The 15680-nt window shown below is 43.9% G+C and overlaps 1 protein-coding gene across 1 annotated transcript; it reads left to right on the top strand.

Moving 5' to 3' along the window:
* Positions 1 to 501: 501 nt before the first annotated feature.
* On the top strand, positions 502 to 15229 carry LOC123092231 (ABC transporter B family member 25, mitochondrial). Its single transcript, XM_044513936.1, has 20 exons — positions 502 to 883; positions 1425 to 1637; positions 2171 to 2357; positions 2822 to 2883; positions 3204 to 3247; positions 3694 to 3796; positions 3959 to 4066; positions 4204 to 4287; positions 4388 to 4448; positions 4576 to 4721; positions 5078 to 5194; positions 5310 to 5395; positions 8718 to 8806; positions 11110 to 11165; positions 11301 to 11381; positions 11779 to 11844; positions 11958 to 12050; positions 12158 to 12222; positions 14441 to 14576; positions 14814 to 15229. The coding sequence occupies exons 1-20, from the start codon at positions 611 to 613 to the stop codon at positions 14955 to 14957; spliced, it is 2214 nt and encodes a 737-aa protein (XP_044369871.1). The 5' UTR covers positions 502 to 610; the 3' UTR covers positions 14958 to 15229.
* The last annotated feature ends 451 nt before the right edge of the window (positions 15230 to 15680 follow it).

The following is a 15680-nucleotide window of genomic DNA, read 5'->3' as shown; positions in this document are numbered from 1 at the left end:
AGGAATTGATGGTGGCAGATCGTTGCGAAGCTGGACTAACGAATGGTGGTGCTAATTAGGGGCATAGATGGCCAAAATCTTAGGCGGCGGTGCTGAATTTGGAATAGAAGAAAGGAAGAGAAAGAGACGACAGTGAGGAGAGAACACGGGAGAGAGGCGGCGTGGAAGGGTTCCGTTATATCACCGGGATGGATCAGAGCCATGTGGGATCACATGAAAGAAACCTAGCCAACATATTTTTAGGGACAACCTAGCCAACATTAACTGACAAGAGTGGTCCCACTTCTCGCACCCCCATGGTGCACCAGAAAACTCTATTCTCCGAAAGTTTAGAGTTTTATAAGGATTGCATATTCATTTCATATTTACCTACAAACTTGTCTAAGAACCTTTACATATTGTCTAGGTGCGTTGAACCGTGGCACCCTATTTCAAGTTTCCAAAAACCAGTTGAAAAGGGTAAAATAGGAGTAATAAGGAATAAAAATCACACGGAAAGGGGAAAAGGACCCCTACTCTCTCCACAGGGGCCAGGGAGTCCCAACTCCGCCTCCACGCTTGACCTCACCTCCATCCGTAAGCGTCGCCGTGGCCGTCGCTGGGGAGCGCCATGCGGCCTTCCTCCCGCATACTCGCCGCGAGGCACCTCCTACGCAGCTCCCGCTTCCAACCCTCCACGGCGGCCGCCGCCTCCTCTGTTTTCCGGCGGCTCGACGGAACCAATGGGCCGCCCGTGGCGAAGCCTCTCCGTAATCCCCACCTCGGAGAACTCGGACCAAACTGTAGGGTTTTTCCTGGGAGCGGCGCCCCCTTTGCCCACCTCAACTGCTTGCTGCCGGACTCCACCTACCCGCCGCACTGCGCGCGGCCCCTCCGCGACTTGGTAACAAGTGCTTACCGCATTCTAGTTTCGACGCTGAGATTCATAGATACAGTAGTGCATGATAGGGTCTTACCTTATACGTTATCAATGTTTTACTGAAATATAAGTGGGAATTTCCTAGAAAAACGGTAGGCAGCAGTAAGGTGATTCGTTAATAGCTTACACATAAAAAATGAAGCACGACTGATGGACTTAGTGGGCGCTGTTGATTGGGCTTCAGTTTTGTTCTCTAATTGTTACAAAGGGAAGATACGCGGTCTCCGGCTTAATCTGTCAAAGCACAAAATAAAGTACAAACGTGGTGCATATGGCAGTGTTGCCGTCTTAATGCTGATTCTGCCTGTGAAGTGTTGTTGTATTTACTCTGCACTTTTCAGTTCCATCTGAAATATGGTTATTCAAGTATCTTCTTGCGGTTGGTTCGTGATGTCAGTGATTGCAGCAATAACGAAAAGTTTGATGCATTTGTCTGTTAATTTTCTTAATAGAAGCTACTGTTTGTTTGTCAAATATGGTTTTGTGATTCTTACTATGTTTGTAGAGAGGGCATGCATTCTCCACAGCTGCCAATGCAGTGACTGTTGGGAAGCCGGCTGATGATAACATGCATAAAGATGCCCCCAAAAAGGACATTGATGATCAGATAGCAGACGCGCAGATTCTTCGAAACCTTTGGAAATACTTAATGCTGAACGATAGCCCTGATTTCCGCTTCAGGCTTGTGCTGTCATTGGGCCTCTTAGTTGGTGCAAAGGTAAATGCTACTCGTGAAAACTCTAACCTATACAAGTATCGTTGATGATAAGAAACATCAACTGTTAGCAAAAACTTTTGTTTCTGTTGTACTCATTAATGACTAGCAATCTGCAAATGTTGGCAATCCCATTTGAGCTAACACTCTTCCCTAGAAGCTACCATTGACCATGCAGGCTCAGCATTGATGATCTCTTTACCTCACTTTGTTGGTATGCAGTGCCTATAGTGCACTGATATTCTTCTATTTTTTCTTTATACAAATGACCCTTTTAACCTATTCTCATGTAATGTGATAAACTCAGATACAGCCTATTTGTAGGTGTATTTTTAAATGGAATTTCTTGTTTAATACCTCAAATAGTCGACTATCATCACTCTGAAATCAAAGGAAGCATATTGCCCTTCCAGTTATGATACATCATACATGTCATAATGGATGAAGTTGTTACATGAACCTTCCAACTTTGTCACGTGCCTTATCTGTTTAAAATTTTATTTTGACGAAGCTTTTCTGTTTATAATGGACACCAGGTTATAAATGTTCAAGTGCCTTTCTTGTTTAAGCTTGCTATCGATTGGCTTGCAGCCCTTGGTGGCGCTGAAGCCTCGCTGGCATCATTTACAGATGCTAATGCAACCATGCTGGCTCTCTTTGCAAGTCCAGCAGCAGTTCTGATTGGTTATGGTATTGCACGGTCAGGAGTATCAGCTTGTACAGGTACATTTGTTACAGAAGTTGCTTATCATTGTTTTCTCACGCCTGAAAAGCTGCCAAAAGAAACTCCTTTGGTGAGCATGAGGATTAAGCCCATATGTACTGCTCTCCTGTTAGAGTACATTTCAAATATGAACTGCCACGCTTGTACTTCATTTTAAGCCCATATGTACAAAATGAAGTACAAGCGTGGCAGTCCTTTGAGGATTAAGCACAAAATGAACGGAGGATTCTCTCTTACTGCTCTCCTGTTAAAAGATACTCCCTCCGTTCCTAAATATTTGTCTTTCTAGATATTTCAAAAAGTGACTACATACAGAGCAAAATGAGTGAATCTACATTCTAAAATATGTCTACATACATCCGTATGTGGTAGTCCATTTGAAATGTCTAGAAAGACAAATATTTAGGAACGGAGGGAGTATATAACTATGATTTAGTCCTCATGGCAAATTCTCTGTTTTCAGAATTGCGCAATGCTTTATTTTCCAAAGTGACTGCGAGAGCCATCCGTTCAGTCTCCAGGACGGTAAATATTGAAACCTTTTCATTTCTATGGTACCACGTTTTAGTGAAGTTGAATGATTATTTTCTGTTTGAAGTCATCCAGAATTTGGATGTTTCAACACAGTATGGATATATGTTAAATTAAGTATCTTCTTTTTCTTGATATCCGATGCTATTGTTCTCCTATATATGTTTATATTCATGGAGAAGAAAAAAAGTTACTATAATGGCATCTGGACAAGATCCACTTCTTGTTGGATGACTGGTGCTGCGCAACTGTTTCGATGTTAAACTGCAGGCACTTTAAGTATTGATTTAGTTTCTTAACTCTTCGCATTGCAGGTATTTTTTCACCTGCATGAGCTTGATCTTCGTTATCATCTAAGGTACTTGGGAAATGCTCTGATTCATCCATCATGCTTGTTTTGATGTTTTCCCTCTTTTCATTGATTAACCGCATTATTATCTGTTGTCCTGACGTACAATACATTTGTGGTAAAAATACCACAAGTAACTTAGATGGTTAAACACTAATTCCTTTATATAAGCTGCACCCATTTTTTTTATTCAATCAAACAGTCAATAAGAAGTCTCTGAACCCTAATATCCTCTATCCCTGCCCATGCTACCCTTCCTGCTTACCCGCGTGCCCACACCAGTAAGGTGCGCCAGCTTTTAATCGGCCCTAAGGTCTTGCTTGTATTGCATCCTGTAAATCGGTGTGGAAACAAGCTACAAGAACAACACTTACTATTATGTAGTTGCTGAGTATTGATTTAATGGAGGCTATTTGAATTTTCATTATGTTTCCTTGCCGGTTTATGTGTTTCAGCCGTCAAACTGGAGCTCTAAATCGCATAATTGACCGAGGCAGTCGTGCCATAAATTACATTCTTACAGTGATGGTGTTCAATGTTGTTCCCACAATACTAGAGGTACTCACAGTTACTACCCTCAACTGTTACTGTCCACCAGTTGTGCAAATTGCCTGTGATATTGTCATAATGATGCTGGTTGCTTTTGGTAATTTATGTCATTTCTTCTTGTGGCCTTTATGTGAGCTCTGTTTGCCTTGTGTTGTTGCTTCTTATTTACAGATTGGTATGGTGTCAAGTATACTTGCCTATCAGTTTGGTTCCACTTTTGCTTGGATTACTTCAGTTTCAGTTGCTACCTACATTGCTTTCACTTTGGCTATCACACAGGTGCGGACACTGTATTCTGTCATCACATATGTAGTCTTAAGATCTTGCTTTCATAAATGCTCAATCTACCTATCTAATGGTATCTTTCCTACCATGTATTACTCTGGTTCTTCATCACTCTGTTTTCATTATGACAGTGGCGGACTCAGTTCAGGACAGCCATGAACAAAGCTGATAATGCTTCTAGTACAGTGGCAGTTGACTCCCTTCTGAATTATGAGGTTATCCCATGGTTGTCCGTTACTCTGGTGTCTGGTCTATATTTTTACCGTTACATATTGTAATTCAACTTCTTACCATTCTTATTTTGCTTGCGTGCAGACTGTCAAATACTTCAACAATGAGCAATTTGAAGTTCAGAAGTATGATACATACTTAAAGAGTAAGTACATGTATCAATTAATTCGTGGGAGAAATGTCATTACAAAATGAAATACACAGCTACACTATAAGTTAATTTTGTTAGATATGTTTGATCTTTTAACTACTTTTTCTTACAATGTGCTCAGGTTACGAGGATGCTGCACTGAAAACTCAAAGTAGCCTCGCCTACCTGAATTTTGGGCAAAGTGTTATATTCAGCTCGGCATTATCCACGGCAATGGTTTTGAGCTCATATGGTATAATGAGTGGTGCTCTGACTGTCGGTGATTTGGTAGTTCCTTATGTCAAGTCTTTGTGTTTTATATCTTTTGCCATTTCATTTCTTAGATCACTTTGACACATTGGGGTAGCAATACATCCACATCAAAGCAGAAAGATATTCAACTCAGGTTGACCAATATTACCTCAGGTTGTCGACATGAAAGTTGTTAGAAGCGAAAATGTGTAACTGGAAAATAAAATATACTCCCTCCGTCGCAAAATAAGTGGCGACCACGTCACTTATTTTGGGACAGAGGGAGTACTGTTTAACAATGACTTGATATTAAGCTTCAGATATTTTTCGTTTTCTGCTTTTCTTAGTCTTGCAGTTGCCTTTGATTAATGTGTTGAAATCTTGGCGTCCAGGTCATGGTTAATGGACTTCTATTCCAGCTTTCACTGCCGCTGAACTTCCTTGGGAGTGTCTACCGAGAATCTAGACAGAGCCTCATTGACATGAAGTCTATGTTTCAGTTACTTGAGGTAAAAGCTTTGTAGTTATAGATTCATACTGCTCAATGTCTGATGGCATGCAGTTTAATTTATCCTTAATTATGGTCTCAGACACTTCAGAACTATTATCTGCGTCTTGTTTTAGGAAAAACCTGGAATAAAGGACGAGCCTCATGCACAACCTTTGCAGTTCAAGGGAGGATGCATTGAATTTGAGAACGTGCATTTTGGGTAAGTTTTGTCCTTTGTTAGCTTGTTAAGTGCCGCAAAGTGCTTATATTATTTCCCAAAAGAAAACTGCACATGTAGCAAGTTTGAAAGCAGTAGAGCAACCAAGCAGCTTCACTTCTTTTAACCATTGATAGCCAATTAAATGATAGTGTTTTTTTTTCAGTATATTTGGTTTCCTTTGAAAAGAATGTGAAAGTATTCCTGCTAAATACATCCTTGTTGAGTGAAATTTTTTTCTTTCCTGAAATTTCTTTCAGAAGTGAATATATAGTACTGAAGTGTTTATAGGACATCTAAATTTAGTGATTTTCTTTGTGTATGATCTCCCTGTAAATTTGAACTTCTCTAATCATCTCGACTGTCATCTCCAAAGACCTCAAATAGGTGAAATATTAACAACTTGGATCATCTAACAAATAACTCCCGCTTCATGTCATCTGGGTAATCATCACTGTTTCGGATACTATGTTGGTAGGAACTAGGGTTCTACCGGGTCTAGGGCGGAGCTTGTAGGGGAACGAGGGAGGCGGGCGAGGTCTTGACCGCGGCGGCCGGCGTGCTGGCGCCGTCTCGTGCGGTGGAAGAGGCGGCGGCGATGGAGGAGGCGGCGGCTAGGTTTAGGGTTCCGGCTCCTCTGGGAGCCGGGCAATAGAATTGTCTTATTGCTTAATTTTCCAAAGAGGGTCTTACAGCTGTTTATATAATCTCGATGCTAAATAAAAATAAGATAACTTGGGCTAAGCGCCTAACTAAACGTGCCCATTGGGCCTCCTCCGGCTATAAGTTACACCGGTCATAACATCTCTCCCCGCCTGCGCAAACAACTCGTCCTCGAGCTGGAAGTCTGGATAGTGTTGGCGGAACTCGTCGCGCTGCTCCCAAGTAGCTTCCTCCTTCGGCAAGCCTGCCCACTGGATCAATAAGTACCACACCCCCCGACGTAGCTGGGCCTGCAACACCTTCCCTGGCCCCGGAAGGCGGCGCCTGTCGGAGGTCGGAGGAAGCGCCGGTGTGGCCGCCGGCGGCTCCCCACGGAAAGGCTTCAGAAGCCCCACATGGAAGACGTCGTGGATGCGAGCACCGGCCGGAAGCTGAAGGCGGTAGGCCACCTTTCCGATGCGCTCCAGCACGGAAAATGGCTTGGCGTAGCGAGGGCCCAGCTTGTGCTTCACGCGCGGGTCAAGTGACTGCGTAGAGCGATGGAGAAGACGCAGCCACACCCAGTCACCCACCGCAAACTCCGCCTCGCGGTGGTGGCCGTCGTAGTAGTGCTTGGCCAGTTGCTGGGCCTGAATGAGGCGTTGCCGCACTTCTGCAAGCATCTCGTCCCGGGGGCGAAGAAGATCGTCCGCCACCTCTGTCCTAGCCGTCTCCGGGTCAACCGGCAGGATGGGCGGGGGCGCTCGGCCGTATACCACCTCGAATAGCATGGCACGCAGGGCGGAGTGATAAGAGGTGTTGTAGCTGTACTCTGCCCACGCGAGCCAGTCCACCCAAGCATGAGGACGATCACCTGTGACACAACACAAATACATGTCAATCACCTTGTTGACCACCTCGGATTGGCCATCCGTCTGAGGATGGAAGGCCGTGCTCAGGCGGAGCTTCACGCCCGCCATCCGGAAGAGATCGCGCCAGACATGTCCCATGAACACCGGGTCCCGGTCGCTGACGATCGAAGAGGGAAACCCGTGTAGGCGGACAATGTCGTCGAAGAAGGCACGGGCCACGAAAGCGGCGGTGTAGGGGTGGCCGAGCGCGATGAAGTGTGCGTACTTGGAGAAGCGGTCGACCACGTGAGGATGGCCGACTTGCCGCCCACCTTGGGAAGGCCCTCGATGAAGTCCATGGAGATGTCGGCCCAAACCTGAGAGGGCACCTCCAAGGGCTGTAGCAACCCAGCTGGCCGCAGTGTCTCCGTCTTGTTATGCTGGCACGTAACACAAGACCGCACCCAGTCCCGGACCAGGGCCTGATCGCCGGGGATGTAGAAATCGGCACGGAGACGGTGGAGGGTCTTCTGCACACCCTCGTGGCCGGCCGAGTGTGCCAGCAGCAGAACCTGGTGACGGAGATTGCCGTGATCCGGCACGAAGAGTCGGCGCCCATGCAGGAGCAAGCCATCCGCCACACGGCACGGCTCCTCCAGGTCGCCGTCATCAAGGCGCTGCCGCAGGAGCTGAGCGTTCGGCGCGTCCGCGGTGGCCCTGCGGATGTCATCAAAGAGGGCGAAGGAAGGCCCCGAGCGGATGCAGAGAGCCGCCCTGTTGGCGTCGCCGATGTCTGCGTCGTTGTCGGCGTCGCGGCGGGACAGGGCGTCGGCCACGGTGTTAAGGCGGCCCGGACGGTACTCGACGGTGAAGTCGAAGCCAAAGAGCTTGCTGATCCACTGGTGCTGCGGCATGGTAGACAACCTCTGGTCCAATAAGAACTTGAGGCTGTAGTGATCCGTGTGAATCCTGAATGACCGTCCCCAAAGATATGGCCGCCAGTGGCGAACGGCCTGCACCAAGCCAATGAGCTCCCTCTCATAGGCCGCAAGCTTATGATGGCGCGCGGCGAAGGGTCTGCTGAAGAACGCGAGCGGCGATGGAGGCGGCGGCTAGGTTTAGGGTTCCAGCTCCTCTGGGAGCCGGGCAATAGAATTGTCTTATTGCTTATAAAATTTCCAAAGAGGGTCTTACAGCTGTTTATATAATCTCGATGCTAAATAAAAATAAGATAACTTGGGCTAAGCCCCTAACTAAACGTGCCCATTGGGCCTCCTCTGGCTATAAGTTACACCGGTCATAACATATGTTATTAGGGATTTACACATACAGCTAAGACTTTACTAATTTTAACGTTCTTTAATTAGCAAAAATCTGAGAACAGTCACTGTGCATATTGGGATGTACTCCCTCTGTTCTAAATTAATTAAAGTTCTAGCTTTGTCCTAAGTCAAACTTATTTAAGTTTGACCAAGTCTACAGGTAAATAGACCAACATTTAAAACACCAAATTATTTTCATTAGATTCTTTATAATTTTTTTTTTCGTACTATCTATATTTGATGTTGTAGATCTCTAACACATTTTTGTATATACTTGCTCAAACTTAGACTTGTTTGACTAAGGACAAATCTAGAACTTCAATTAATTTGGAATGGAGGGAGTACCCTGACTAAACAGAATTGCTTCAAAGTAAACTTAAGAAACCAACCAAGGCTTTAAGTACAACTACGTAAATCAGATCTGTGATGTAGTAGAGGCTGTAAATTAGACAACAGTCTGATCCAGTACCATATTATTGACGAGTAGCTCAGAGATTTGATTTCTTCCAGGTATGTACCAGAAAGGAAGATTCTTGATGGGGCCTCTTTCACTGTACCGGCAGGAAACAGTGTGGCAATTGTTGGAACTAGTGGCAGCGGTACACTAATCTTCTTATTTACTAAATAATATTAAAGCTTTCGGTTATCTTATGTTGGTGTAAGCAAAATATAATCTTCGAAGTCATGGGCATCATTACCTCACAGGTTTTGGGGTGTCAAGTAGAACTGTTAGCATCTCATTTTTGTAGACCTGTAGCTGTTTTGTGTTGGATATCATAATAATTTAGGCCACATCTGGAAAATAAAGATCAGTGCGTGAGTTTATGAGAGGTCTTTGAATTAGAAGCTCCTCTTGAAGTGCCCTTGTAGACCTGTACGTAATCATACAAGAGTTGATACCCCACTGTTGTTACTATCAACATAACTTCTGTAGGGTTAATTGGATTGTCTATGTCTGCAGTGCTTCTATAGACATGCAATGTGATGATATATCATATATGTCAGCTGTGATTAGCAAGACCTTAGTGATTTTGGACTTCTAAATATACATAGAACTAAGAAATCCTAGTAGGGTACACATCAGCAATCTCTTTTCTGTAAGGTCTTCATATATTTACAATATCAGTAATGAAAGTGTAAACATTGCCACATTTGCCAATGCATGATTTCTTAGCATGTCGTGTAGTCATGGCACATGGACTAAAGTCATTAATGAAGGATATCGAGTTTCCAGTAATGGATGCACAAATTTCGCTTAGGGCCTGTAAGAGCATCTTCAACTGGACTGGGGAAATTTGACACCTCATATGTCCGCGGATGCGTCCGCGGACAGCATGGGCTCGAACCCTATTTGTCCGCCGCAGCAGCCGCACCCCTCATACCCAAACCCCCAAATCCATACAAAGCCATGCAACATAGAACAACACAATGATAAACACATAGCAGTTTGTCATACATATATAACCGGACACATCAAGTTCATCATAGCTAGTTCATACTTCATACGATAGCACTAGGATAGGACAACCGGGCATAGTTAGTTCATACACATGCGATAGATACAACTACGATCTAGGACTAGATGACATAAAAGTACGCAAATGGACATCACCACCTCGCCTTGCCCTTCCCCTTGTCGTCTCCGGGGCGCCAGTAGTGCACGTCGAGGGCGGCGCAGGCATCGTCGTCCAGGGGGGCATCAAAGTTTCTGGAGGACTCGGAGGAGGGGAGCCTGGCGAGATGTCGGGTGGCGCTGCCCTACTCGGCAAGGCGGCGGGCTTTGGTGGCGACGACTGCTTGCTCAGCTGCAAGCCGCTCCGACGCCTCAAGGCTCAGCCGCAATGCCTTCGCATCTTGTGGTGGCAGCGGTAGTGGGCGTTCGTCTTCGTGTTGGTCAACAACCAACGTAGAACGCAGTGGAGGATCCGGTCCTCGTCGTTCGATTTGGAGAGTAGGGGGACCGGCGCGGATATGCAAGATCCATGAACGTAGTGGCTGGATCCTGCCCGGGCCGCTTGTTTTGTGTGGCGAGCTGCCCGTGCCTCGGACTCAAGGAGCCGCCGCGGGCTCAATGGTGACGGGACCAGCACCTAGCGTGGCCGAAGGTGATGGCCTGGAGCTGCAAGAGCCCCGCCGTGCCATAGGGGAGGGCACAGACCGCGGTGGTCGGGCGTGGAGGTGAAGGAGCCATTTCGAGCCACGGGGGAGGGCGTGGAGCTCGACGTGCCGCCCCTATCCATCCGCGCTTGGCGGATGGCGAGCTTGTCGTCGGACTCTGCTGCGAGGGCGTCCTGGTCAATGGGGTCTGGTTCGGATCCGGAGCTGCTGCCGGAGCTGGACATGGTGGCGAGGAACGACGGGGACAGGACTGGAGCGGATAGAGTGAGGTAGGGTTTGGTCCACGGTGGGGTTGGGGTGGGCCAATGCGGGCCGATCCAACGTGGCGGACGCGCCCCATTTCCTCTCACATATGGGCTGTATGTGGGGGGTGCCGGAACATATGGGCTGGGTATAGGGGGTCTGATTGGGTGGCGTTTTTGGTCTGTGCCCTGCTGTCCGGGCTGACAGCCCGGACATATGGGGGGGGGGGGGGGACTGGGAGTTCCGGTTGGAGATGCTCTAAGCCTCTCCAAATAAATTTTGTTGAAGCCATTGTGTTTTTCAGTACCTAATAGGAGGTGTCTTCTAAGGTTTACAAGCCAAAGGTTTATCTCTGCCCAAACATGTTTTGAGGGCTTATTTCATATGATTGTTTTTTATAGTTGTTTAACATTTTATTTGAGTCCAAATCTTGTCTACTGGATGGACAACACATATTGTTTAATCTTGCTTTAGTGTGAGCCATAGAAGAGCTGTTACTTCTGGGTAAGTGGTGTTCATTAACTAGTCCTTTCTTCTGCAGGAAAGTCAACAATACTTAGACTTCTCTTCAGATTTTTTGAGTCTACTTCAGGATCTGTAAGAACAAAGAAGCATGATCCCTACTTTTGATTTCTTGCTGATAAATTGATGCTCATATTATGGTTTCTCAACTTTCTGATGTAATTTAAATTTTCCATTCTTGTGATACCTTGTGTTCTTTCTTCCTGGCAGATACGAATAGATGGACAAGACATCCGAGGAGTCACACTGGAGAGTCTTCGGAAGTCTCTTGGTGTTGTACCACAGGACACGGTTACCCCTCTGATACTCTATTCTCTGTCAACGCTTAATATTTCATGCTTCTGTTGGCCTCTTACTGAATGCACTACATTGTGCTGTAGAGTCGAAATGCATTACTACAAGTCCTACTTTAGGAAGACGACAAAATTGTATTTTATCTAGTTCTCTTTTGGAAACCCAGCTTTCTATGTAAACCTCCCCTACAAAACAACAGCTTACCCACCATAGCTGCTTCTGGTGTAGCCACAAACCACACAGATAGGGAAAACATATTGAAGTATCATTACATGTGGGATAACAAGTTTATTTATATTTAACAGAAGAAAAGTTCCAATAGATGATCGAAATAATGTGGTTTGTTCTTTTGCATGAGAATCAGGTTAAGCTTACAGAATTAATACCACTGCAGGTACTTTTCAATGATACTATTAAGCATAATATACAATATGGGCGGTTATCAGCAACTGATGAAGAGGTGAGGTGTTCTTCCAATACACAGAGGAGCTATAGTGGTGGTGACGAGAAGGCAGCTTAGTCATGCTTGTTGTAGAAAAGTAATGTATTTTTTTCTTCCAAATTTCCATACAGGTTTATGATGCTGCTCGACGTGCTTCTATCCATGATACAATTATGAACTTTCCTGACAAGTATGACACAGTCGTGGGAGAGCGTGGATTGAAGGTAAGATAATGTCTTATTTTGTGCAAAATCAGGAAATGCCGTAACCTGTGACATTCAAATTATTAGCTTAGCATATCTCAAGAACTGTTGTTTGGCCGTTTTTGCAGTTAAGTGGTGGTGAGAAACAACGAGTGTCAATTGCTCGTGTATTCTTGAAGGAGCCTTCCATTCTGTGAGTCTCTCTCACCCATTTGTATTATTGATGGTTGTCTTGTTTGTATCGAGATATTAGGTAGTATCCAGTGGGCAGAGCTACTTAGCGGCCATACTGGGCCATGTCACCCTTTTTTTTTTCGAGAAAACGCAAAGGACTCTTTGCGTTTCATTTCATTGAAAAGGTGAGAAGATACAATCCTCCTAGGAGGTGGTGGTTACATGGATTGGCCATGTCACCCTGCCCCTGCACCTCTTAAATCTATGCACAATAGTTAGTAAACCATATATATAGTGTTACTATTCATCACCCAGGGTCCAGAATACGTTATTCTTCACCCGAGGTAATCTTACGATCATTTCATAAATAAATTATGTTTCAAATACAAATAGTTACAGTCATATTGATTCACTGCGTAAAATTTGGCATAAAAAAATGTCAGAAGACCAGAAAAATTACATTTTAATGTACATTTTACACTATATTTTTACGTTTGAAATTTGCGTAATATAAAATATTTTTTACGGCGATTATATATTTTCTTACGTTCTCTTTTTATGTCTGAAATAAGACAAAATTTACGAAACATAAAATTACGGTGCATTCATGTTAAAATAGAGGGGGGTGAAGAATAACTATTCCTCACCCAGGATGACGAATAGCGCGATATATATATAAAGTCTATTCATCACCCAGGATGCAGAATAAGTTATTCTTCACCCGAGGTAATCTTACGATCATTTCATAAATAAATTACATTTGAAATACAAATAGTTACTCCCTCCGTCCCAAAGTAAGTTGGGACGGAGGGAGTACATTCATATTGATTCGCTGCGTAAAATTTGACATAAGAAAAAAAAAGGTCATAAGACCAGAAAAATTACATTTTATGTACATTTTACACTATGTTTTTACATTTCTAATTTTACGAAACATAAAATATTTTTTACGGCGATTATATATATTCTTACGTTCTCTTTTTATGTCTGAAATAAGACAAAATTTACGGAACATAAAATTATGACGCATTGATGTTAAAATAGAGGGGGTGAAGAATAACTATTCCTCACCCAGGGTGATGAATAGTCAATCCCTATATGTGTGTGTGTGTGTGTGTGTGTGTGTGTTAGGCTTAAAATCTATTAATTTGGGTTTCTCTAACCTGTTATGTGGTCATGATCCACTCGTATTGTTGGCACTATCTTGATTTTCTGCCTATCTCCACCGCTGGTAGGTATTGTTTTCTTGTCAGCATTATTGAGGTATCATGATACTGTATGTTTACAATTGTTTTGTAAGCATACTCAGCTTGTGTTTTGTAAGAAAATACCCAAAGGATTGTCCATTCACCAACCTAATTATGTAGAGGGTAATTGGCTAGTATCATTACTTAATTACGGACACATGAAGTACTCCCTCTGTTCATTAATACAAAGACGTTTTAGAGACTTGCATGTTCAGTCTAAAACGTCCTATATTGGTGAACAGAGGGAGTACTTATTAATTGAAAATGCATAAGCAAGTTCAAGCTGTGACCTGTGACATTGAAATTATTAGCTGTTTACTCTAGCGTAGGTCACTGGGAGTTTGTGCATGGATAGTAGATAATGGCATTGAGCTTTCGTGCAAGTAGAAGCTAATCGGGCTTTGAACTCCATTTATGCATGCATGCAGCACGCCTTTTAAGATTGCATGAGCAGCTATTTTACTGTCAGGAGGCAATAGGCCTCAAGCTTTTAGTACCTCATTGAACACAGAACGAGGCAATGACTTCGTTTGTAAGCTTTTGCGCGGCTCAAGTGGCTAGCTGCACATGCAGACCATTTTAGGGGAGGCCCAGGCCCAGTTGTTTCTGTCCTTGGTGTGTGATCCTGATCAGTGTCACGACTCCAACAATTTTACAAGTTGTATTGTGTTCCTACCAGGTTGCGATCCATCGTATGATCCGTTCTAGTCAGGCAGGGTTGTACCAGCGCACGATACCATGCTCCAATTGCAGTACTGAAAACCAGGGTCTTATTGTTCTCAATCTTTAGGCAAGCCACTCTGTATGTAGAATCTATTAACGCTCTTGTATGATGGCTAACATGAGTCAAAGTCAGACCTGCTAAATGGTTTTGAAGTTTGAACTAATTTCAGATACTTATCAAACAATATTTTGAAGTTATTTTGTGTGCAAATAATGGGCTTAACCAGTTCCCCGTTCTGACATAATTTCTTCTCTGATTTGTACCAGATTATGTGATGAAGCTACAAGCGCACTCGATAGCACTACTGAAGCATCGATTTTGAATTCTCTGATGTCCTTGTCCGTCGATCGTACCTCAATTTTTATCGCTCACCGGCTCACAACTGCAATGCAATGCGACGAGGTATTGAGATTTGTGCACATACTTAGTATGGCGTACATATGTGGAAATAAATAGCGTGGCTTGTTGCTAAATTAACAACACACAGTCCAGATTAACAGCCAGAGGTTGCTATTGCAACTGCTCATGATATGAATTTTCTAACTGCATGGGAGTAAACCCTATATGCTTCGTATTCATCTATAAAAAAATCATCACTTCCTTGATACCTATGCAAGTCATGTTTCAATTGATTTTCAGATCATCGTCCTGGAGAATGGAACAGTAGTGGAACAAGGACCACATGATTTTCTTCTGTCAAAGGGTGGGCGGTATGCTGAACTGTGGTCACAGCAGAACAACAGTGAAGCCAGTGATGCTTCTGATGTTAGCTTAGAAGTTTGATAGACTCGATACAAGTTCCCCTTTGCAAGGGAAAGTTACACATCCATCTCTCACTGAAAGCAGGTTTCTCCTTAGCCTTGTAAATGTGGTGCTTAAGATTTCATACTGGGGGACCTTAAATATACAGTTGCGGGAAAAATTCTCCATTTAAGAGAGAGCCGAGAGGCAAAAAAGTTTCTTCAGAACCATTCAACGATCCTAGCATATGTCCATGTCAATGTAACATTTTTTTTTGTTACATGGAACTAGTAAATACTCCTTCCGTCCCAAAATTGTTAGTATAAAGTTGAGTCACTTATTTTGGAACGGAGATGACCCTCTGGCAGGTAGTTTAATGTAGTATTACCTTCTTTCCGGTTTATAAGGCTTGTGCGTATCCATAAGATGAGTTGTATTGTCTAAACTTATACCATTAGAAAGTATATGATTTGGAGTTTCTAATGATTTTTTTTTATGATATAGTATAACTTTGTGGTCTATTTGTCAACCTAGATGTACATATAAGCCTTATAAACCGGAACGGAAAGGAGGTAGCACTACCAAAACTGCGAAGACATCTAACATTTATGGACAGAGGAAGTAACATTCAAACGTTAATTTATTTCCATTACGAAATTGCTGTACGGACGACATAAACCAGCCGAGCCGTGAACTACGCACGGATAGCTGGATGCCCTGCATCTTCTGCAAATCGTCCGAATATGTCGTCTGTGTAGCAGCTCT

This window comes from Triticum aestivum, chromosome 4B (genome assembly GCF_018294505.1).
Source record: "Triticum aestivum cultivar Chinese Spring chromosome 4B, IWGSC CS RefSeq v2.1, whole genome shotgun sequence".
In the NCBI taxonomy this organism is placed as follows: Eukaryota; Viridiplantae; Streptophyta; class Magnoliopsida; order Poales; family Poaceae; genus Triticum; species Triticum aestivum.
The sequence above is the reverse complement of the archived record's forward strand: the minus strand, read 5'-3'. Positions and strand labels throughout refer to the sequence as shown.